Here is a 26481-nt window from a genome sequence, read left to right on the forward strand (position 1 = left end):
ATGGCTATCAATAGTAACTCAGATTATTTTTAAAAGGAACTAGAAACTGTAAGGAGGACCCAAGAAAAATTAAAGCACCTTAAAGTTGGGGAAAACATTGCACAATTCTATTCACTTACTTTTAAATTTTTTCCTTGTGTTTAACTCATCCATAGGTGAATAACAATGTGGAGCAACCGATTTTGTATGTAGTGGCATATGTGTACCTTACCCACTTAAAATCAACCACAAACTGTTTTGATTGTAATCTATTATTCAACTAGCTTCTAAGTGACTTCTTTAAAGGTAAAGTTTAAAGAGTCTTTAAGGAGGATGGTAGACTTTGTCAATATGCAAACATTAGAGTAACTGATCACTTTTTAACTGGATAAACTGAAAGATAAGTAAAAATGAATGCATTTTCCTCTGTGCAGAATGGTCAGTGCGGTCCGTGGTGTGCACTTGTAGCTGGGTAATTCCTAGTACTTCCAAACTGCATTATTTGAAAAACAGCTGTTAGGACAGAAACATTACTCAGACCAAGATTAAGCAATGGAAATGTAGCGGCGCATGTAATTGGGAGGAACAGGGGTGGAATGTGCTTTCAATGTATGAGACAGACACTCTCATTCTGTCAGAACCTCATCATCTTCTAGCTCTGATTCTCTGTTTCTGTGGGTCCTCTTCAAACATAGAGCTTTCCTCCAAGTGTTAGAGGGGATGGTGGTGGAGGAGGGAGCTTTTTGAGGAGGAAGACCTAGTGACAGCTTCAGAATGATTTCATCCCAAAGGGAAGTGAGAAAATACCTTTCCAGATCTTCCCTTTCACGTGGCCCCGTCAGCCATTCACTCCTTCCTATATCAGCTGTTTTCCTTCACTGCCTTTATCACACCTATTTATTTGCTCACCTGATGTTGTCTTTCCTCCCTGCCACAGGATGAAATCCTTGAAATGGGAATAGTGACTCTTTTGTTAATCTAGTAGGTACTCAGGAAATAGTAAGCCAGCACATATGGGAAATTCTGGGGAAGTGCCTGCTCCTGGCACTTGTCTTATATGGTCTGGAGCATGGGGGATTGTGATTACTAGGCCTGCCAGAACCTCATGGAATGGGGTGTGGTTTCATGCAGGAAAGGGAGATACCATAGACTAAAAAATTGGGGAAAGATGCTGAAAAAACAACAAAACATGTGTTTTATGCTTTTTAAGCACAGTTCACCTAACTGCCCAGTCTGTCCTGTATGGTTGTGCAGATTCTGCAGTGCTTAAGGGTACTTGGCTGAGGTGATGCAGTGGGGCTGAAATCCAGCCCAAGAGTGTACTCCTGGAGCTTCCTTTTTCTAGGAGGCACTGTTTTAAATTTATACAAAAGTTCTGTCTGGTCTCTGTACACAGTAGTGGTTCTGGTGCGTAACCACCTCTCCATCTAACCTTTTAAATAATTTAGACTGAAGAAAGAATCCTAGGAGCAAAAGTATAAACTGGATGTGTCTTTGCATCTGGATCCCACTTGCAGACTGAGTGTAGACTGTGTGCTTAGCTGTGTCCTGCAGATATTCTAAGAGAGGTGACTTGTCTTGGGAAATTCTTCTTTTTCCTTCTTTCTCGTCTATATTTCTATTTAGTATTGGTTGATCGAATTTCCTAAGCATGCAATTTGAGCTGAACAGTGATACAAATACTGTCATCTTTCTTTCTTGTTGATCTACATTTCTCTGCATTTCTGTTTTGAACTTTGGTTCAAGAAAAAGAGGAAACTGTCTATATCCATGACTGGCCCTTCAGTAGTGTAGACTTGTCTTAAAGCTTGATCTCTTTGAGATTTGTTCTGCATTTTCTTTGATTAGGGATCTCTCTGGGACAGTGAAAATGCTCACCATTTGAAAGGTGAGGAATTCCCATTGTGGCTCAGTGGTAACAAGCCTGACTAGTGTCCATGAGGATGTGGGGTTGATCCCTGGCCTTGTTCAGTGGCTCAAGGATCTGGCTTTGCCTTGAGCTGTGGTGTAAGTCACGGATGTGGCTCAGATCCTGTGTTGCTGTGGTTGTGGCATAGGCAGGCAGGTGCAGCTCCAATTCGACCCCTAGCTTAGAAACTTCCATGTGCCGCAGGTGCGGCCCTAAAAAGCAAAAAATAAAAAATAAATAAATAAAAAATTTTTAAATGTGAATTGGTTGAAGGAACAGAAACCCACTCAATTTGACTCATGTAAGACTTCTGGGAATCACATAAATTCCAGACATAAAGCTGAGCCTCTTATTACATGGAAATTTCTCTGGTGCTGTTCTGTCTTTTCCCTCCTTCTGGACCACTTGTTTTTTTCTTTGCTTCACTCTGGACATTGTTTCCATTTATTTGATTTTCTTTAACCATTGACTTTTTCTGCATACTGATCTACAAGTGGCAAAAATGGTATCTAGCACTTAATCTCATTGAATTCTCAGCGCAAGTCTGTAGGATTTCTGCATTGTAATCTCTTGGGAAGCTAGAAAAATGTGCCTCAAATGTAGGCATTTTTAGTCAGTAGGTCTGGAGTCCTAGAATCTATATTTTAAGAATATTCCTGGGAGTTGCCTGGTGATCTAGTGGTTAGGACTTTGCTCTTTCACCACTGCAACCCTAGTTCAATCCCTACATACCATGGCAAAAAAAAAAAAAAAAATTCCCTAGCAGGAATTCCCCTAGTCACAAGAGGGCAGAAAGAAAAGGGCTTGAATGATGGAATAGTGAGCCAGGCCCTACTATCCACTTGTCCCCAGCACAGCCCCTTCTCTTTTTCCCTTTGCCATTTCTTGTTATTGATCTTCCTATCCTACTATCCACTTGTCCCCAGCACAGCCCCTTCTCTTTTTCCCTTTGCCATTTCTTGTTATTGATCTTCCTATCCAAAGAGATCAAGGAATTAAAAACAAATATTAAAGAATACACTGATTTTCATTAAAAGCAGCAGAACAGCAGCAACAATTCTAGTCTAGCTTGGTGGGTGGGCAGTCCAATTAGGCAATTGGGCCATCTTTCCCTTATCAAATCAGGGCCAATTTGTTGATCTTGGATAGTCTTGGATGTCTAAGACAGATCTGGGTGTTCCTGAGAAATACCTGAGGCCATAGACCCACTGTGATCACTTTGAAAGCCTCTGCCTCTACTGTGACAGCTGTCCAAATAGACTCTACCTGGGCAGGTGGTGTGTGACCTTGCCGCTTCAGTGTCTGTCACTCTCAGACTAGCTTAACACTATGTGTCTGTGTCTTTAGCTCAAGATCTTTTAGGAGAAGCTGAGTACTGCCCAGCCAATCAGGGGCCTACTCTGGAATTGAGGGTCAGAGCTGACTTTGAGCAAGTTCTTAAGTGATAGGTATAGTACAAACATTCTTTTGGTTGGTTTGGAAATAGAGGAGTAAGTGAATATTTGTTCATTTTGGTTATTTCCTTTATTTTTTATTTTGTTTTATTTTTATTATAGCTGATTTACAGTGTTCTGTCAGTTTTCTGCAGTACAGCGTGTTGACCCGGTTACCCATACATGTATAGATTCATCAGAAGTGATTAAACAGAGTTCCCAGTGCTGTACAGCAGGATCTCATTGCCCATCCATTCCAAAGGCAACAGTCTGCATCGATTAACCCCAGATTCCCAGGCCATCCCACTCCCTCCCCCTCTCCCCTTAGCAACCACAAGTCTGTTCTCCAAGTCCGTGATTTTCTTTTCTGTGGCAAGGTTCATTGTGCCGTATATTAGATTCCAGATATAAGTGATATCGTATGGTATTTGTCTTTCTCTTTCTGACTTACTGTACTCAGTATGAGAGTCATTTTGATTATTTTCTATGTAACAGTGGGATTACATTCCTAAATCAATTATAATGTATTTTTTGTATGTCAGAGCTACAAATATGACTTCAGCCTACTTTTATCTGTGAAAAAGATACCCTGTACAGTATTCAAGATACTTACCAAGTATTTTTATGGCAAACATTATCATATGTTTCTTCATATTTTAATAACAAAATATATATTGTTATAAGTAATGTGGTTTATTATTTAATATGTTTAAAATGTAGTGCCATATACTTTATCTTTTATTGTGCTGCCATATGTAAAGGGTTATAGCAATTTGATTCTGAGACCTCAGTATAAGTAATGGAAACCATTACTTATTTAAATTTTTTTTTTTTTTTGGTCTTAAGACCACACATGCGGCATATGGAAGTTCCCAGGCTGGGGGTGGAATCGTAGCTACAGCTGCTGGTCTGCACCACAGCCATAGCAACGTGGGATCCAAGCCACATCTGTGACCTGCACCACAGCTCATGGCAATGCCAGATCCTTAACCCACTGTGAAAGGTCAGGGGTGGAACCCGCGTTCTTATGGGTACAAATTGGGCGTGTTACCACTGAGCCACAATGGGTACGCCTAATATATTTGTCTGTTGTAGAACTTCAGAGACATCTGGAGACTTTACATGGGTATTAATTATATAAAGTATGCAAAAATAAATACTTAAACAAAATGGGGCTCATGAAAAAGCTGGGCACTGTATTTCCGTGTACAAAGCAGTTGTATGGCACAAAGTAGTTTTTTGTTAAACCCACCCAGTAACATGTCAATACCTTAGGTTTAGGAACATTTTGTACCTTTAACTGTGAAGTATTAAGGCAGTTAATCTGATTTTTAAAATTATTTTATTTTTCCAGATCCAATCCCTCTGTGGAACTTCTAAACATCTTTTATTAGTGGAAACATTATTTTCTGTACCATGAAGTCAGCATCTTAATTGAAACCAGCATTCGTGTGCTTCTGATTCATCTGCTATGGTTCATGAAGCTTGAGATCTAAGGCGTCCAGGGTCCTTTGCGATGACAATATGACTAATAGTAAAGGAAGATCTATTACTAATAAAATAAGCGGTGGATCAAGTAGTGGAGGAGGTTTTGTAGACTGGACTTTAAGTTTAAATACAATTCAGTCTGATAAGTTTTTAAGCTTGCTGTTGAGCATGGTTCCAGTAATTTACCAGAAAAACCAGGAAGACAGGCACAAAAAAGGGAACGGCATTTGGCAAGATGGGCTGTCACCTGCAGCGCAGACATTCAGTAATAGATCTGAACAGCACATGGAATATCACGGTTTCTCAGAGCAGCCCTTTCATGGCAACAGTGGGCACACGCCATCAAGCTGTAGCCAAAAGTATGACGACTATGCCAACTACAGTTACTGTGATGGGAGGGAGGTGTCAGAAACTACGGCCATGTTACAAGATGAAGATGGAGCCGGTGACGGTGATGAAGACATCCTGGTGGAAGCAAACCGGAAATTGCCAAAGGAATCCAGTGGTGTCATGGCGTTGCAGATACTTGTGCCGTTTCTGCTGGCCGGCTTTGGAACAGTTTCAGCAGGCATGGTCTTGGATATAGTCCAGGTAGGTTTTCGTCTTTAACTTCACTGTCTTTGTTGTTTAATGTGCTTTGCTTCGGTGACTTAACCCAAACATTTTATTTCGATTTAATTTATCCCTTAGCTTAGATGAACTGATGCCGACTCTGATGGATAATCTGCCCCTTCGAGGTGTTTTTTGTTTGTTTTTCTTTGGAAGCTCTAAGAGAATAGTCTCATTCTGACCATAAACTAATTCTTCGTAAAGTATTAAATAATAAAAGTAACTCAGAATGGGTAGATCAGTTAAAGGATCTCCTTGTTTACAGGGAGCATATCTTACCTTTGGATCACGTCTACTAGTCAGAACTCTTCTGTTGTAAGGAATTGAAGCTCAATTAACCAGTTAATTGAAGCAATTAACAAAATGAAGACACTGTCTTCTGTAACTGTGCAGAGCAGGTGCATAGCCTACCTCAGATATAAATAGATCAGGGACTTCAGTTTATGATGAAATTTATGATTGCCTTCTCTCTTTCACTTCAACTTTGATTTTGTTTGTTGCCCTCATTCACTCTAGTACTGATGGCTGCTGACAGTTGTGAGGTCATATCTTTTTATTTTGTTTTATAAAAGGAAAGAATGAGCTATCCTTCTGTCTGTAGTTTGGGAAATTCCAGGGAAAAACTCAGCGGTTGGCTTGACTTCGGTCACATGCTTATCCCTAGAACAGGGGATGTGACTAGGGAGATACCATGGTATAGTTAACCCGGTTCAGGTTACATTTCTCTCCCTGGGACAGATGGGCATTCAGATCAGTAGTTGCACCAGAACCATAAACACTAGGAATGCAACTGCTTCTCACAAGAGAGGGAATGAATATTGTTAGAATGAAAATGGAGATGGAAAAGTGTGCGGAAGAGGCAAGAACACGTTTAAAGCAGTGACTCCTCACGTAGTGGCCTTTATCTGAATCAGTGGTTCTCCAAGTTCAGTGCTCTTTGAACCAGCATTCTCAGCATCATCTGGGAGCTTGTTAGATACGCAAATACTCAGGCTCTGTCCCAGCCCACAGAATCGGAAACTCTGGGGGAGGGGCCCTGCAATTTAATTTTGTAAGCGTTCCTGGTGTTTTGATAATGAGCTAAAGTTTGAGGATTAATAGTCTCTACTAATCGAAGTTTCATTCCTCCTAGTAAGTGGAGTTGAGTGGGAGAGTTAGGCCACATGGTCTTTGGTCCCACTTAAGTAGGCTGCAATCCAAAACACCAGCCTAATGCCTTACACAGAACAAATATTCAGTAATTCCTTGTGAAAAGAATGAATGAAATAAACTCACCTTTGTTATAAAGATCTTGATAATCAGACGTAAAGGGTTTTAAGTCATAGAATGTCAGAATCAGAAATCCTTAGAAATCATCTAGTCCAAGCTCCTTGTTTTTTCTTCCCTCACTAAAAACGAGCAGAGTTTTAAACTATTTACCCAAGAATATGCGGTTAGTAAATGGCAGAGCCCTGTCTGTGGATAGATGCTGTTCTCTGTAAACATGCTGCATGTGTGTGTCAGATTGTCTGTAGACCTAATCTATTGTTAGATTCTGTAAAAGGAGATTAGTATCAGCCACTCATCCATCTTAAATATAAGTAAACTGAGCTAATACCTTTGTAAGTTCTAGTAATTCCCAGGTAAATTAATACTTATCATTAGAATATTATTAGAAGCTCGGAGTTCCCGTTGTGGTTCAGCAGGTTACGAACCCAGCTAGTATCCATGAGGATGTGGGTTCGATCCCTGGCCTTGCTCAGTGGGTTAAGGCTCTGGCATTGTTGTGAGCTGTGGTGTAGGCTGCAGACACAGCTTGGATCTCACGTTGCTGTGGCTGTGGTATAGGCCAGCAGGTGCAATTCTGATTTGACTCCCAGCCTGGGAACTTCATATGCTGCACGTGCGATGCTTAAAAAAAAAATATATATATATATATATATTATTGGAAGCTGATATTTACAAAAGCCTGAGATCTTGTATTCTCTGGAGATGTTGTTGTCATGCTATAGACAATTCTTTTGAAATAAGCCATAGTATGGCTCTCAAGTATTCCTTATTTTATTACTGTGCTGTCGATGCAAAGTATGTATGTTTCCAAACTTAGATGAAATGATGCAGTACCTGAGTTATATTTCTAACCCTGGAAATCTGAGTAGGGCTGCTTTCTCATGTGTTAGTAGAGAGATCAGAGAGGAAAGGGATGCTTTGTTAAAGTTTTCGGGATTAAATACCAGTGTTTTGAAAGTGTGAAAGAAAATAGAGGGCATTATCAATTTTAGACCAATTTTGTCACCTTTCTCATTTTGCAAAGCTAGGAAGGTATTGCCATGTTTGTCCCTCCTTATAAAGTGTAGCTATAGTTTTAGAGTTTGCATTAGATAAAATGCCTCTTTCAGCATAACTGTGACCCCCAAGAAGTCACTATCACTCTGATGAAATAGTTCTGTTTTTTTATTTAAAAAATAATAAATGGACTTCCACTTCTGGGAAACCGTGGTAGATGTACTTTTACCTATCCCTGCTGTTAAGTACCAGAAAACCCTGGAAACTTTATATAAAACAAGCATAAGAAGACTCTGAAAGGTGGAAAGAAAGAAGTTGGCTAGGCCCCTTAGGATTCAAGGAACAAAACAGAGGTGAATTTTCTGGGTTTTCTTTTGTTTCACATACTCCAGACTTGAAGCCAAAGAAGCCAGCAGCTGGAGTTCCCACTGTGGCCCAAAGGGATCAGCGGCATCACTGTAGTGCTAGGATGTAGGTTCCCTCCCCAGCCTGGCATACCAGGTTAAATGATCTGGCATTGCCATAGCACCTGTGGCTTGGATCTGATCCCTAGCCCAGGAACTCTATATGCTGCAGGATGGCAAAAAACAAAACAAACAAACAAAAAAGAAGCCAGCAACTAAGAAATGCCAATGAGGCAACAAGGACAGACAAAACAAAACAAAAAACCCCACAAAAAAACCCTGTTATTTATAGTTAAAGGGCTATGAAAGGAACGCATAAGAAGACAGAAAAGTTTTAGACAATAACTATTCTACTCTAGCCAAACACTTCAGAAAAAACTGCGGCCCCACCCACACCTACACCAGCAAAGGGCCCTGCAGGGAGCTCAGACGTCCTCCTCAAGAGATGCAATGCACAACATGGGTGAACCTGGATGGCATTATGCTAAGTGAAATAAGCCAGCTAGAGAGACACATATCGTATGGTATCACTTCTGTGTGGAATCTTAAAGAAGAGAGATCTTAAAAACAGAGAGTCGGAGTTCCCGTCGTGGTGCAGTGGTTAACGAATCCAACTAGGAACCATGAGGTTGCGGGTTCGGTCCCTGGCCTTGCTCAGTGGGTTAACGATCCGGTGTTGCCATGAGCTGTGGTGTAGGTTGCAGACGCGGCTCGGATCCCGCGTTGCTGTGGCTCTGGCATAGGCCGGTGGCTACAGCTCCGATTCTACCCCTAACCTGGGAACCTCCATATGCCTCGGAAGCGGTCCAAGAAATAGCAAAAAGACAAAAAAAAAAAAAAAAAAAAAACAGAGAGTCGAATGGTGGTTGCCAGGGCCTGGGGGTGTGGGGGAAGTGGGGAGAGGTTGGTGAAGGGGTTGAAACTCCAGGTATGAGAGGAGCACATTCTGAGGCTCTGATGTGCAGCGTGATGACCGTAGCTGATGACACTGTATTATATACTCAGTATTTGCTGAGGGGGGAGATCTTAAGCATTCTCACCAAAAAAAAAAAAAAAAAAACCAAAAACAAAAAACGAAAAACAATGTCAGGTGATGGATATGTGAATAAACTTGTTGATGGAATCCTTTCCTAATTATATGTGTATCAACTCATCATGCTGTGTTCTTTAAATGTATTACAATTCCGTTTGTCAGTTGTACCTCGGGAAAGCTGGGAGAGCAGGGGTGGAGAGGAGGCTGTAATGAGACGCTGTAACTCTTCAGCTGGGTGGTACCAGAGACGGGCACTTAGCGTGCTGGGACTTTTCATCCTGCCAGCTGATAATGAGAACCACCAACAAACCAGAAAGGAGAAATAGAAAAATCTACAATTACATTTGGAGATTTCAACACCCTTCTCTCAATAATCGATAGAACAGATAAACAGCAAATCAGCAGGGATAGAGAAGAAATCAAAAGCACCATCAACGAACGAGATCTAATTGATGTTTATAGGACCCTCCACCCAAAACAGCAGAATACACATTCTGTCTGAACTCAAGTTCATATGCTAACAGAGAGCATGCTCTGGGCCATCAAATATACCTCAACAAATTTATTTATTTATTTATTTATTTATTTATTTTTTTGTCTTTTTGTTGTTTCTTGGGCCTTTCCCACGGCATATGGAGGTTCCCAGGCTAGGGGTCGAATCAGAGCTGTAGCCACTGGCCTACACCAGAGCCACAGCAACACGGGATCGAGCCGCGTCTGCAACCTACACCACAGCTCAGGGCAACGCCGGATCCTTAACCCACTGAGCAAGGCCAGGGATCGAACCCGCAACCTCATGGTTCCTAGTTGGATTCGTTAACCACTGCGCCACGACGGGAACTCCTATTTATTTATTTTTATATATAATAATTTTTATTTTTTTCCATTACAGCGGGTTTACAGTGTTCTGGCCGTTTTCTAATGTACAGTATGGTGACCCAGTCACACATACATGTATACATTCTTTTTTCTCACATTCTCATGCTCCATCGCAAGTGACTAGACATAGTTCCCAGGGCTACACAGCAGGATCTCGCTGCTAAACCATTCCGAAGGCAGTGGTCTGCATCTGTTAACCCCAAGCTCCCAGTCCATGCCAGCTCCCTCCTCCTCCCCCTTGGCAACCACAAGTCTAACAAATTTAAAATGCTGAAATCCTTCAGAGTGTGTTCTCCGCCACAGTGTAATCAAACTTCAAATCAGTAACAAAACAAACATTTCAAACACTTAGAGACTAAGTAACATACTTTCAGATAATTCATGGGCGAAAGAAGTCTCGAGAAAAATAAAAGACAAAACATTGAGCTGAATGAAAATAAAATATAACGTGAAAATTTGTGAGTTATCGCTAAAACAGTACAGAGATGGAATTTGTAGAACTAAATGCATTTTTTTTCCGGAATGAAAAAAAAAACTCAAATCAATAATCTAAGCTCCCATCTCAAACTTGGGGAAAAAAATGAGTAAAGTATCCTCAAAGCAAACAGAAGAAAGGAAATACTAAACATAAAATCAAAAATCAGTGAAATTGTAAGCAGGAAAACAGTAGAAAAAATCAGTGAAACAGATATCTGGTTCTTCAAAACGATCAATAAAACTGACAATTTGTAGCAATACTGACAGTGAAAAAAAGAAGACACGAATGACCAATATCAGAATAAAATCGGGGCTATCACTCCAAATCCTGTAGACGTCAAATGGATAATAAAGGACACAACAAACAACTCTACACACAAGTTAAAGTGGATCACTTCCTCAAAAACACAATTACCACAGTTCACCCAAAATGAAGTAGATAATTTGAATAGCTCTATACCAAGGAAATTGAATTCATCATTTAAAAAACTCCCCCAAACAGAGCTCCCATTGTGGTTCAGTGGGTTAAGAACCTGGCGTAGTATCTGTGAGGATGTGGTTTCGATCCCTGGGTTAAGGATCAGTGGGTTAAGGAGCTGGTGTTGCTATGAGCTTGGTGTAGGTCGCAGATGTGCTTGGATCCGGTATGGCTGTGGTGGAGACCTGGAGCTGCAGCTCCCATTCAAACCCCTAGCCTGGGAACTTCCATGTGCCACAGGTGTGGCCATAAAAAGAAAACAGCAAAAACAAGAACTCCCCCAAAAGAAGTCTTCAGATGCAGATGGTTTCACCTGCAAATTCTACCAAATGTTTAAAGCAGACTTAACACTAATTCTACACAAGCTGTTATGGAAAATAGAAGAAAAGGGAATACTTACCAGTTCATTTTAAGAAGCATCAAAGACAATGCAAAAAACAAACAAAAAATTCTACAGACCAGTGTCTGTCCTGAACACAGACAGAAAAATCCTTAACAGAACATTGGCAAATAAAATTTAGCTGCATACAGGATGAATTATACACCATGAACAAATGAAGTATATTCCAGCAATACAAAGCTTATTCACTATTTGAAAATCAATGTAATTTACCATATGAACAGGCTAAAGAAGAAAATCACATGACTGTGTCAACTGATAAAGAAAATTCGATGGAATTCAACACTCGTTCATGATAAAAACTCAGATAATAAGAATAGAGTGGAACTTCCTTAACTTTATACCTAATGGTGAAATACTGAATGCTTTTCTCCTAAGATCAGGTACAAGGCAAGGATGTCCATACTCATTACCTTTACTTTACATAGTGCAATAAGTCAAGAAAAGAAAAAAAAAACAGATTGGAAGGGATGACATAAAACTGTTCTTATTTGCAGGTGACATGATGTTTACTTAGAAAATCTCAAGGACCTAAAAAAAAAAAAGATACTTCTAAAACTGATAAATAAGTTCAGTAAGTCCCAGGATACATAACATATACAAAAATAAATTCTGTTTTTAGCAATGAATAGGTAGACATTGAAATTTAAAATACAGTAACATTTACTCAAAAATTAGTATCTAGATGTGAATTGAACATAACATGTTACAGGACTTCTATGCTGAAAGCTACAAACCATTGATGAAAGTAATCATGGAAGGTCTAAGTAAATGGAGAGACATGCCATGTTCATGGCTTGGAAGACTTAACACAATAAAGATATCTATTCTCCCCAAATTGATATACATGTTTAATAAAACTTTTTAAATCCCCACAAGATTTTTTTATAGAATAAATAATATTCTAAAATTTATGTGCAAAGGAAGAGAAAATAGAATTTTCTTTTTGAAAAGAAAAATAAAGTGCAAGGATCACCCTGCGTGATTTCAAGCTGACGAAAATGACCACCGTAATTAAGACTGAGGTATTGGTGGATGGATAGACACACAGATCAGTGCAGCAGAACAGACAACCCAGAGGTGGACCCACACCAGTATGTCCAACTAAATTTGACAGAGATGCAAAGAAATTCAATGGAGAAAAAAAAAAATAGCCCTTGCAGCAAATGGTGCTGGAGTGACTAGCCATGTATAGGCCAAAAATAAATAAATAAATAAATAAACCTCAACTGAAGTCTCATACTTTATAGAAAAATAAACTCAACATGGATCACTCATTTCATATAAAATGTAAAACTCCAAAACTTTTAGAAAAAACGTAGGCAAAAATCATCAGAACCTAGGGCTAGGCAAAGTCTTGGACTTGACATCAAAATCATCGCCCATAAAAGGAAAAATAGATAAACTGGACTTCATCAAATAAAAATTTTGTCCTGTGAAGAAAGCTCTTGTTAAAAGGATGTAAAAAAGCCAAGCTACAGAGTGAAAGAAAACGTTTGTAAACCACACATATGACAAAAGATTAGAATAGATAAACAACTCTCAGAAACTCAGCACTAAAAACAAACTAAGAAAAACAGCCCAGTTAGAAAATTGGCAAAGAAAAACATAGAGGCATTTCACCAAAGAATGTGTACAGATGGTAAATATACTTGAAAAGATATTCAATATCTTTAGCCATTAGAGGAATGCAAATGAAAACTATAATGAGATATCACTAAATACCTATTGGAATGGTTATAATAAAAAAATAGTGGTAATATCAGATGCTGTTGAGCATGTTGAGAAATGGTTATCACTCATGTATTGCTGGTGGGAATTTAAAATGGTACAGCCACTCTGGAAAACACTTTGAAAAGCAGTTAAAAAAAAAAAAAGCCTAAACATTAATTATCATGCAGCCTAGTAGTTGCCTTCCTGGGCATCAGCCACTTTGGAAAACACTTTGACAGTTAAAAAAAAAAAAAAAGCCTAAACATTAACTATTATGCAACCTAGCAGTTGCCTTCCTGGACATTTATTCCAGAGAATGGAGACTTATGCTCACAAAAATCCTGTGTATGAATGTTTACAGCTGCTTTATTCAAGTAGCCAAGAACTAGATACACCCTGGAGGTCCTTTAGGAGTGAAATGGTTAAACACACTTTGGTAAATCCATGTGACAGAATACTACTCAACAGCAAAAAATTATTAGCTGTTGATACATACAGCAACCTAGATGAATCTCCAGAGAATTACAGAGTGAAGAATGCCAGTCTTCAAAGGTTATGCAATACCATATTCATTTATATGACATTCTTTAATTGACATTTTATAGAAATGGAGAAAGCTTAGTAGCTGCCAGGGATTAAGACCGGGCTGGAAGCAGAGAAAGGTGTACGTGGCTATAAAAGGGCGACAGGAGGGATGCTTGTGGTGAAGGAAATGTTCTGTATCTTGACGTTATCAATGTCAGTATCCTGGCTGTGATATGGTTTGCCACTATGGTTTTGCAGGATGTTACCGTTGGAGGAAACTGGATAAAGGATACATGAGATCTGTCTACATTACCTTTTATAGCTGCGTATGAATCTATAATAATTTAAACACAAAAAGTTTAATGAAAAACCAATGTATGCAGCTGATAAAGCACATTTAAGCTGTAAAAAGAATATACTGGAGAAAGAAGGCTCCTTTTTTATGTGCCCTTCCCCTGTTCTTTCTTTAAAATTTACTGGTATTATTTTTTTCTGTCTCCTTGAAGAACATTAAATGCACACACACACACACACACATATACACACACTAATACATGTGTGTATATTCGCTAAAAATATAATAACAGAGAACCCTATAATTCTGTTCTTCACCTTGCTCTTCTTAATTTGTCTTGGAACTTCTGTGTAGATACGCACAGATTTACCAAATTATTCGCCAGCTATATAATGCTCTAATGCAAGGATGTGTCATTATTTTCTACCAAGTTACCTATTGAAGGAGATTTAAAGTGCCTGTAATCTTTTGTGATTATGAACAGTGATGAAATTGACTCATCATTATATGTATGTGCTTGAACTCATGTTTAAGTTTATTTGTGGGATAAGTTCCTTGAAGTAGAGTTCCCAATTGAAAATTACGTACATTTTACTTTTGATAGATATTGCCAGAAAGTTAAAACTTTGTATTCTCACTGGTACTGTAATAGCGTGCCTGTTTCTTTATACTCCTACCAACAGAGTGGTATCCAGTTTATTTCCCCCTTTTTGGCTGCCTCACAGCATGTAGAAGTTCCTGAGCCAGGATCAGCTCTGAGCTGCAGTTGCGACCTATGCCACAGCTGCAGGAGTGCCAGATCCTTTAACCCACTGTGCTGAGTGGGGATCAGACTTGCATCTTGGAGCTCTAGAGACACTGTCCATCCCACTGCTCTGCAGTGTGAACTCCGTCATCCAACTTTTTGACCTTTACTAATCACACAGAAGAAAACCGATCACCTTTTAATTTGCATTTTTGTAATTATGAATGCGGTCGGTTATTGTGTCATATGTCAAGAAGTGAATAGGTGTAGTTTTATTTAAGTTAAAATGGGGTTCCCGTTGTGGCTCAGTGGAAATTAATCTGACTAGTATCTATAAGGATGCAGGTTTGATCCCTGACCTTGCTCAGTGGGTTAAGATCTGATATTGCTATGAGCTGTGGTGTAGGTCACAGGTGTGGCTTGGATCTGGCGTTGCTGTGGCTACGGCGTAGGCCTGCAGCTGCAGGTATGATTCTACTCCTAGCCTGGGAATCTCCATATGCCGTGGGTGCGGCCCTAAATAGACAAAAATAAATAAATAATTAAGTTAAAATGAGGAACATCTTTTTCAAATCTGGGATATATAACTTTTTTTTTTTTTTAAGTTGCAGTAGCTTCTTTTAATTAGATTTTTAATTTTTTTTAATTTTTGCTTTTTGGAATATATAGAAATTCCCAGGCTAGGGATTGAATTGTACCTGCAGCTGCAGGCCTATGCCATAGGCACAGCAACACCAGATCCAAGTCACGTCTGCGACCTACACCACAGCTCATGGCAATACTGGATCCTTAACCCACTGAGCGAGGCCAGGGATCGAACCTGCATCCTCCTGGATCCTAGTCAGGTTTGTTTCCACTGAGCCACAAAGTGACCTCCAACAATTAGATGTTTTTAAACTTTTTCTGTTTTTTTTTTTAAAACTTTTTCTTATTCCTTTTCTTGTTTGTTTCATTTTTGTTTGTCCATTAGTCTATTTTTAGGTTTCAAGTGTAGTAAGTATGTAAATAATCTGACACTATGTTGTGTGGGGCTTGCCTAAGGTTCTGGATGTTGACAGACATCCGAAAGTGGGTAAGATCAGAAGTTGGTTTCCTGTAGGGCAGATTCTTGTGGAGAAGTCTATCAGTATGTAATCATCTGCATAGCCTCAAAGGACATGTCTGTATCATGGCAGCATTTGTAAGTAGGTGAAATTTATTTTGGGCACTAACTGCCTCAGCATCCCCTTCCTGGACTTTTTTTGGTTTGTTTTTCCATTACCTCCTCCTAACAGGAAAATTAACTGATAATATGTCTTGGTATTATAGTTTATCAACACTCAATATTGTAATTTATTACTATGTATGGCGTGATCCTGAGCACAACCGTATAAGTAGGTACAATTATGACCCTATTTTAGATGAAGAAAGTAAAGCATGGTTTTGCTCAAGTCATATTGTAAAAGTAGTAGTATCAGAATTTCCACTGAGATAATCTGATTGTGATTCCCAAATATGTGTCTGGACACCCCAGGGTTGCTCTGGAATGTTTTAAATTTTTTAGAGGAACACAATGATACCTCTTGGACACCCTACAGACTGCTGGCTCACGGTGGTTCAACATTTTAACATTAGCTCTCACTCCATTTTTCGTAATGACACATCTTTGCAAAGATGTATTTTCAGCAGTGCTATGAAAATAAAAGCACGTGTCTCACAGAAATCCAGGTAGAACAAGAAATGAATGCAGTAGTTTCCATTTGCAAGGTTTGAGAAGTTGTGCAGTGCCCAACAGATACACATCTCCATTAGTTAAGTACTTGTGATTATATGACATAAAAACATGATTTTTTTCTTTCAGTTTGTGTTATTCCTTCAAATAGCTGCCACATTGTTAGGAAATAAGTACTGATTAAGTTATTTGGATCTAACTACTTAGTAGGACTGTTAGGTATTTCTTTTGGCCTAGGGATGCTGTAAAAACATTTCTCAGACACAACAGGTACTGTGTGCTGAGAAAGTTTTGAGAACCTCTGTAATCATAGCTCTGCAGGTGTAGAGAAAAGAATGTCGAATTTATTGGGCATGAGGGAGGAGATCGTAAGTGGATAGTTCTTATTGTTTTATCAATGCTAAGGTGTAAGTGTTTTCACAGTAATTCTCCTGGGAACGTTTGATTTGAATTGAACATGGAGAGGGTGGGAATGACCTAGAGGGGCGCATCCCAACAGAGCAGAGTGGGATGGCATGTGCCTGATAGAGAAATTTGGATGTTCTGGGGTTTCTCAAATCATATAGGTAGGTGTCTTAAGTTTATGACCTAGGTAAAATATATTCCTGAATCATGTCTAATCTGATAAAAATGATACCTAGTTTGTAAGATTGTTGTCAAGATTAAATGATTAAGCCTTAAGAACAATGTCTGGGACATAAGCAATCAGGGAATGCTGAATATTTATTACTATTACTTTTATTATTATTGTTACCTGTTGTCACCATCACCACCGCCATCTTCATCTCTGAAGGACGCATATCCTGCTTGCATAGCGGAATTCTTACCCTTCATAAAACATGGACAGAATTATTGGCTTAATTTTGTTGACAGGTTAAGGAATCTGGGAAGCTATTGGATCTCCAGGGCTTTTTTGTAGGCCCATCTTTAGTTGACCTAAATCCTGGAGGGATGTCCTTGTGAATCCTTTGAACCAAGTTTTTGCCAAAGACTGATCTGATAAATATTTCCTAAACTCTCTTTGGGCCTTAGTTCTCTACCTATTTGGAACAGCCTCTGGGGACATTTTGGAAACAGATTGAAACCTTTTTTCATTTATCTGATGGATTTAAGTCTTATTTTTCTCACCTGTCTTGGTGTTAATGACAAGATGATACTCTTGATATTTTTGGCACAAATTAATATACTTAGTCCATAAAATCTCATACTGGGACATTCACCTCTTAATTGCACTTGTAAAATAGCACTTTGTGTTGTTAAATCATTTGTATGATCTTTGCAGTTTATAAAGTACTTTAATACTATCGTTTTCATTATTATGGTATTTCCCCATAGGCTAGTCAGAGCAGATAGTATCTTCATCTCATGGATGAAGAAATTGAAATCAGAAAGGTACCTCACTCATCCAGGATCACACAGCCAGGTTATGACAGATCCATGCCTAGAATCATGGGCTTTCTTATTTCCATTTAGTGTTCTTTTATGATCCTGTGCTCTGCAGCCTCTTGCCTCACACCTTAAAATGGGGAGCAGAACATGGGATGACTCCAAACTCCTGGGTCAATTCTAGGTCTCATCTTTTGACCTTGGGAAAATTGTTTGACTTCTCTCAGTCCTCCTTTCTTCATTTGTGAAATTAGCTGATAATATTACTGTAATTTTCCTGTTGGTTTGTTGTAGTTAGTCTTGGAATCAAGATTCAAATAGAGGCCATCTAACTCTTGAGTCTGTGCTCTTAACTACTAGTTACCCTGACTTTTGCCATCATAAAGGTTTAAAGTAGAATTTAGGAATTTAGGAGTAGCAAAGTGTAGCAACCTAGATGTGCTATGCTGTGGGAATAGTGACTTTATCAGCTCTTATTCCCAACTCTAACTGAATCTTCAGAGTAACTCAAGGTTTCAGAACTGTTGAGGATGTGTTAAGCTAAATGCTCACTGATTAGATGACCTGTGTAGTTACTCAAAATGTAGGTGCGGCATTGGAAAAAGGCTGAGATTTTTAGAAATCTTTATTCTAAATGTTTTTAAAGAGTGTCAGAAAATTCTTTTCTTTTTTTTTTCTTACAGCATTGGGAGGTGTTCAAAAAAGTAACAGAAGTTTTCATTTTAGTTCCTGCACTTCTTGGTCTCAAAGGGAACTTGGAAATGACATTGGCATCCAGATTATCTACTGCAGTAAGTGATTTCCTACCTCCAAGTATGTATACTATCTGTACTGTTTCTCTTAATTAGGGAGAACTTATATCAGGAAAAATCTCTCCTCTGTCTATTGATAAATTTCTGAACTTCAGGGCTTTGCAAAGTAGTTCTACCTGTTAATGTGCCCTTAGCGTTCCCTAGCTTGTCCAATCTGGGATTATAGGCTCTCCTTTATCCTGAGAAGTAGTAGAATCCTTGCCTCCTTTCATTCCTAGGCGTTCTGGCCACTGTCATCAGTGCTTAAAACATGGAGCAAGTCCGATACTGAGATACTTTGTGGTTCGATGGTTGGGGTTGGTTCATTGGTATTTAAACTTTATGTGATTGTATAAGTAAGAAATATTTATTGTAAAAACTGAATCAAAGGGGGAAAAGTGTAAAGAAGAAAACTTTACCCCCAATTTGTTACCAAGACATAATCACTATTAACATCTTAGTGTAGATCTTTCTATACTCGGCTACCTCTACTTATGCCTGGGTAGCTCATAATGTAGATATGAACTGGAATCATAAATATATATATTCTCTTTTATAATTGCTGACATCCATTTGAAGATACATCATAATCATCTCATATGAGTAAATGCAGACTATGTCTTTCTTTTTATTAGCTATATGTTTTTCCATGGTGTAGCTCCACCATGATTTAATCCATCATCCATTTTTTTATATATATAATGATTTTATCATCCATTATTAAAGATGTAGGTTCTTTGTAATGTTTGGCTGTTATAAACAATGTTGTAATGAATATTATAATTCAGACAGTTTTGCATTGTTTTCTTATTCCTTTTGGGTAAATTCTAGAATTGTAATTACTGTTCAGGAAAAAAACACATTTAGCCACATATTGCAAAATTGTAATCCAAAAAAGTTAAACCTTCCAAAAAATACCGCCACTGGCAGGGCTCTGAGGGTTTTTTTAAGTAGCCCCCAAAGACATTGTTTTCTCACTATAACATTCTTTGGGGTTCACCGTTGTGGAACCCAGTTACGGTTAAAACCATGCAGAGGTCACTCTAATGAGCCGTCAGCCCATTGAATGTTAGGCAGGATTAACTAGGCCATTACTAATTGCAGAGTTGTTAATATGTGAGTTTTTTTTTTTCTTTAAAGAAGGTACAATGAATGAATCTATCTGTGAACTAGAACAAAACATTTGTGTATCTGAAAGTAAATAACTAAGAAGTGGAAGTTGAACAACCCTCTTGTTGATGGGAGCTCGCTTTTCCTTCTCTTCTCCTCTTCTCTCCCCATGTTTCCTCAGGCAACTGTTCTGAGTCCTCTAAGTTTCTTGAATAAAGCATATGCTTGGAAAGGAAATGCATTAAATAATGTTTTATTAACATTATTATTGGCTTGCTCAATTAAGAGGAAATGCTGCATATACCCTGTGGAATTTTCTAAGCCCTTTCCTTGCGTGTGAAAGGTCACATAGCCGTACTCTGCCTGAGCAGTAATGAAATATTGGGTATTAGTGAGTTCTCTTGATGTGCCAGCACTGTGCTAACTGCTTTACAAGGATATCTTGTAACAACCCTATAAGATAAACACTGTTCCTGTTTTATAGAGGAAGAACTGAGGCTTTGAACAGTAGAGTAACTTTCCTAATGGCACAGAGGCAGTACATAGCGGAATAAGTCACATTTGAGAACTTCAGCTTGCGCAGGATAAATGTGTCCAAGTTTATAAAACCAATAAATAACAATAACCAAACCTTAATAATCTCCTCCTGTACATTGTAGGGATGCTTTCCTAAGGTCTTTGTCTTAGCACCCACATACTATATTTTTGATATATCACATTTTAAAACTTTATATTTAAAAAATATTATTTACAGATATAGTCATGTTGCTTATCTCTGTAGTTAATTGGCAAGCTGGAAATGATGTCTGGGGTTATCTGCTAGTTACTGAAGGTGGAAGGAAACCTCATAGAGTAGAATTACTTTGGTAAATTCACTTTAGTCCAGTCTATAATTTTATATTATTGAATAGTAAAAGTACTGAAGAATAAGATAAATTTATATATGGGCTCCTTGGGCTGGAACATAAAAGGCCAAGATGACCCTGGAACATCTTGGCATGCCAGAAAGTAAAGAAATGCTAAAAAATAAAAAAGGATGGGCACATGATAAAAGATACAGGTACATACACAGCAGATCTGGAACAATTTGAACCACAGACTAAGTAATGATAGTTACAGATTATAACTCATGGCATAAGATAAGAATCCATTAGTCTGTAAATGAATAACAAGGCAGGCAAGATCTCTGCTCTGATGGAATTTACATAAATAATTTCAGGTATTGGTAAGGACTGTGAAGAAACTAAAACAGGGTAGTGTGATGAAGGCTGATTCATGAGGGCTATTTTATATTAGGTGGTTATAGGGAGGACTTCTCTGTGATGTGTAAGCTGAAACCAAAATAATACAACTGAGTCAGCCATATCAAAATCTGGGAAAAGACCATTCGGGGTTACTATTGTATCTAATCAGTATGATGATGTCAGTGTAATAATGTCAAATATTTACGAGCATCCTGTACAGTTTCACTTTCATAGTTGAACCTGGGGCAAGAATATAAACAGAGGCCCATATAACCATGTTCTGTGTCATTGAAAATTGTACAATAAGCTTACAAATATTTATTTATTTATTTAGTCTTTTAGTCTTTTTAGGGCCACACCCGCAGCACATGGAGGTTCCCAGGCTAGGGGTCAAATCGGAGCTGTCGCCACTGGCCTACGCCAGAGCCACAGCCACGCCAGATCAGAGCCGCGTCTGCGACCTACACCACAGCTCACGGCAACACTGGCTGAGTGAGGCCAGGGATCGAACCCGCAACCTCATGGTTCCTAGTCAGATTTGTTTCTGCTGCGCCACAATGGGAACTCCAATAAGCTTACAAGTTAAAACAAAAAACAAACAAACAAACAAAACCTCTATCTTTCTACCTTGGCAAATAAATTCTTTTACAGTCTGAGAATCTAAGGTCAAATTTAGAATTCTGGACTTTTTGGCTTCTATTTTGGACCATGGTTTTGTGGAGAGAGCCAGCCCTGCCCCCTTTCCTTCCCCACCCTTGTCTCTCTGTCCTGCGCTTTGATAGATCTCGCATAGGAGTTCCCACTGTGGCACATTGGGATTGGGGCATCCCTACAGCATCAGGACACAGATTCAATTCCTGACCCAGCATAGTGGATTAAGGGATCTGGCCTTGCCACAGCTGTACGTAGTTCACAGTTGCAGCTCAGATCTGATCCCTGGCCTGGGAATTCCATATATTGTGGGGTGCCACCTCCCCCCACCAAAAAAAAAGACCCCTAAAGATCACACACATGCCTCAGGCTTCATGTCCAAACTCCATCATACCCCCAACAAACAGCCAGCCCTTGAGCAGTCCTTGGGTTGGGTATGCACCAATGGTGGCAGGTCTGACTTTTAGGAGGGTTGACTTCAGGGAGAGGTCCTAGAACTGGGCTGTAGGCCCTTTGGTCAGGGGACTTTATCGTCCCATATATGGAGTGTGGCCTAGACAGGGATGGGGCACACTGCTTGGGCCCAATGCACTCTTCACCCTATGGAATGGGGCATAGCCAAAGGAGGGCCAAAGTGAGGGCTTCTAAGCCGTGAGTCTCAGGGCTGGAGCTCCTCTTACAGAGTTAGAGAATGGCTGATTCTAGATGCCAGGAGTGAAGCCTTCTTTTGGCCTAAGGAAAATTAAGTGACATAGAAGAGATTTCAAAGCTGCCTTGTGATGTCCTTCTGCAAGTTACTAAAACAAGATGGAAAATTATATATTGAGAAGAGTTGCTTGAACAAAATAGCCTTAATATTATGCTCTGAAGGTTATGGGACTTTCTAAGAACCAGTGGTTGCTTATAGAGAATGCAGTTCTTTTACTGGAACCTTCTTAAGTAACCAAATGGGTGTAACTTGAAGTGTACAAATATTTCTTAGATGATATCTGCTATGAAAGTCCTGTTATTCTACTCTTGAGAAGATACTGAAATTGGCATGAATGCAATAAATGTGAAATTTACTACTTTCTTGGTTTTTTGGAAGCCAGTCACATTGCTCCATTGTTAGGCTTTTAGATCAAAGGTTTAAATGCAAATTTTTCTCAAGTGAGAGTATGAAGCAGTAAGGATGTGTAAAATTATTAAAATAAAAAAATGTGTTAGGACAACAATCTTTCACTTATCTGAAAACATTTATAAAGCATTGTCATCAAGCAATATTGGAAATTTTGGTTTATGGGATTATTTCAGTGGAATTATATCATCACTATTAACCAAAACTTCAAACCTGGAAATTAAAGAGAAGATAATTCTTTTATCAGTTATGAGAGGAAAGAAAGCCTAATAATTTGGTAACACCATCATTCTCAGCACTATCTAGACTGGCAAAACTAGCCAAAACCAATGCTGATTCTCTGATAACTTTGAAAGTTAGCATCTATGTGGTATTACGAATATGAAGTATGGTGACTACAGGATCAGTCTGGCAGCTCTAAGTGCTAAGAAATCATTTCTTAAAAATTTAATAATGGTAATAAGATTTTAAAATTTGATTAAATTTCCCATTTGTTCTAGCATCTTAGTTCATTATGTAATGGTAACTGGTGTTAGCCGAGTATTGATTTTAACACTTGGCCATTTGGCATCCAGCTGGCATGTGTGTCTAGTTCTAGTATAACCTCTAGCTTTTGACTTGAAAAAACAAAACAAAAACCTTTATGTAATTTTACTAAGGTTTTCCAAATTAGTGTAATTATATCCACCTGTTCTATCTGCCATCTTTTCCCAGTGATCTGCACTTGCATTTTGTTTTAGGAGCTCATGGGTTACTCAGTACAAGAAGATTTTGGCAGGAGAAGAGAATAAAAGAAGAGATCTTGAAAAACAAAAGTGGCGACATTTAAAGGGAGAAGAAAGTTATTAGAATGAGAGTTAAAAGGTGGCTTTAGTTTCATTTTGTTGGAAAATGAACTTTGTTCTGATAAATAAAGTTAAGCATACAAACATTTAAGCAACTTGATAACTTTGCCAGGAAAACTGAAGTTTGGGCTAACTTAACTTTAAAAAAAATATTTCTAAAAGCCACATTCTTGAGCATTACCCAGCATTTGTTTAGATTCAAATAACATATTAAACATGCTAGTTGATTTTAAAACAGGCCATGCTGTAGGGAGTTTAGTTAAAAAAGAATACGCTACAAATTAAATTGTTTAATTTGATCATGTATTACCATGAAAGCTGAATTTAATCTTTTTATTTGAACTTTGTGTGGTGCCTGTATTTTATATTAGCTATTTTTATCAAATGTCTGATTATATTTATTTGTCTGTTCATAGATGACGCTGTCTGACTGCAGGGTCATTAGCTGGACTTTGCTTTGGGGAGGTAGGGATGGAGTTGCTGTCTTCCATAGGTCAAGATGTATGTCACTGATTATAAGGTATCTGAGCCATAAACTGAATGAATTATTCGGTTCTCTAAGCAATAAATCACCATAAACTAGATGAATATACTATGTTGTCTTAGCTTGATGCCATGAGTTATTGTTTTTCCATCTACTAATTTTTTTTTTTGGCTTTAATTTTTTGAGGCTATTTGAGATAAGACTGTTCCAAGTATTGCCAGGGCCAGAGGCAGAACTGTTGTTGATTTGTTAACTCGGTGGTTCTCAAAGTGTGGTCTTCTGAACAGCAGCATCAGCAACTTGTTCGAAATTTAAGTTCTGGAGTTCCCATCTTGGCTCAGCAGGTTAAGAACCTGACATAGTGTCCATGAGGATGTGGGTTCCATCCCTGGCCTTGCTCAGTGGGTTAAGGATCTGGCATTGCCATGAGCTGTGGCCGCAGGTCGCAGATGCGGCTCAGATCTGGCGTTACAGGTTGTGAGATCACCTTGTGGGCCATTGTGAGGACTTCGGCTATTCTGTGAAATGGGAAGCCTCTGGAAGCGTTTGAACAGCTGAGTGATGTGATCTGATATTTTTAACAGATTATTTTGACTGTTTTGTGGAGCGAGAACTGTAGGGAGCCAAGGACTAAAGCAGGGAGCTAAGCTGAGAGTCTGTTGCAATTTTTAATACTGCAGGCTAGAGATGAAGTTGGCTTGGATTAGCGGGGAGTGATAGCAGTGGATGTAGTGAGACACAGTTGGAAGCCAGAACTCACTTTCACAGGGATCTGACAGAATTGGGCTAATGGGTTAACTGAAATAAAAGGCCAGGAGTAGTCCCTGGAAATTTTCTCTGGATTTGAGAGGGGTAAAAGTAACCAAATTAGAAGATGGAAAAGCAGTAACTTGAGGCATCAAGCTGCGATGATGTGGTATGTTCACCTAGTTTATGGAGTTTTGATTGCTTAGATTTCAAGTATGCCAGACAGAGTGCTACCATTCTGACAGCATGCTGGAGAATCATTGTCAGCTCTGTTCCAGTTCTGATGCCCTATTCTCCATTAAAGCAGCTCTAGGTTAATGACTTCTTAATAGCAAAATCCCAAAGCCTCATCTTCCAGAGACTCTTCGCTGGCTATTCTCTACTTGAAATTTTTATTACCCTTGACTTTGAGGTTGCCCACTCTTCTCATTCTCCAACCTCTTTCATGGCTTCTTCTTAGTCTGGTTTCTTATTCCTTGCTCATCCTCTTAATTTGAGGTTTTCTTGAAGTTTCAGTATCTTATCTTAAATGTTCTCCATCAGTAATGTCTCGTAGTCCACTCCAGCTAGCACACGGCTGACTCTCAGATTTGCATCTCCAGTCTCTTTCCTGACCTCCAGAGCTAATTTTTGATTGTCTGCCCCACTCACTACATTCAAAACTAAACTCGTTACCTTCTCTTGTTCTAACCGTGTTTCCTATGTTTATCAGTTTATTAACATTACCCAATATCCTCCCCTCTCTATTCAGTTACTGTCTAGGCTGTCAGTTCCACCTATGAAAATTTTCTTCCTTCTTTCTTATGCTCCACCTGCCCCCACCTTAATTTAGTTGCCTGTTGTCTCTAATTGAGATGGTGGTAACCGTACCTCCCAGGTTCCAGGGAAAAGGATGGATGAGTATAATTTTATTAAATAAAAAACTTAAAACAAGCACCATTTGAGAGTTAGTTCTTTCATCTATGGTTAAAAAAATAATTCTTTAAAAAATTTTACAATTTTCCTAGGTAGTGGTTATTTTCATTTGTGAAAAATAGGAGTAAAAATCGTAACTATAGAAGGCCAATCTACTATTACTTTAATCTCTTGCTCCATTAAAAATTCTTTTCTCATTTTTATGATTGTCTGCAGTAGAGTCAGGATAAATGAGTTTATATGATTTTAAGGAAGGCGTTGGGTAAGTATAAAGATGAAGAAAACATAAGGTATCAGATACAGCCTACTCAACTAATCTGTTGAAGGTCATTTGTCTTTAAATTTGTTATTCTATAGAGCTCAAGATTAAATGTTCACAGAAGAGATATTCCAGTAAAATAGGTTTCCTATTTTAACAAGGGAGATTTAATTATAACTTTATCTTGCCACCTTAATTTAGTTAAAATTTATTTCTAAGGGTATAGTGATTAACTTGAGTAATTTTTCCTAGATTTTTATCTTTTCAACAGTAGATATAGATTATAGTAGATATTATTGTAGATATGTAACAGTAGTATATAATTGAAAAATAAACCAAGTACCGTGGTTCTGAAAATTGCTGCGTTTAAGTTCTGGTATCTGAGATCTAAATTTTTCTGCTTCTGAATGCTAGATATAAAAGATTCAGGAATGATATTTCACTGTCCTAAAGATAGTATTTTTTTAAAAAAGCCTATAAAACTATTTTCTAGGAGTAAATGTCCTATCACTTTTTCACTCTAGCCAGAAGAGATTTTTGTTACCTCAAAACTCTTCTCAGAGAACTCTTGATTCTCTGGAATTACTTT

The 26481-nt window shown here is 38.6% G+C and overlaps 1 protein-coding gene across 1 annotated transcript in view; it reads left to right on the forward strand.

Annotated features, from left to right (window-relative positions):
- SLC41A2 (solute carrier family 41 member 2) overlaps positions 1-26481 on the forward strand; it is a 127687-nt gene that overhangs the window by 21820 nt on the left and 79386 nt on the right. Inside the window, 2 exon segments of the mRNA XM_005664183.3 lie at positions 4676-5400; positions 18413-18520. Coding sequence (XP_005664240.2) covers positions 4846-5400; positions 18413-18520 — 663 coding nt within the window. The 5' untranslated portion in view covers positions 4676-4845.

The sequence above is a fragment of the Sus scrofa genome, chromosome 5 (genome assembly GCF_000003025.6).
Source record: "Sus scrofa isolate TJ Tabasco breed Duroc chromosome 5, Sscrofa11.1, whole genome shotgun sequence".
In the NCBI taxonomy this organism is placed as follows: domain Eukaryota; kingdom Metazoa; phylum Chordata; class Mammalia; order Artiodactyla; family Suidae; genus Sus; species Sus scrofa.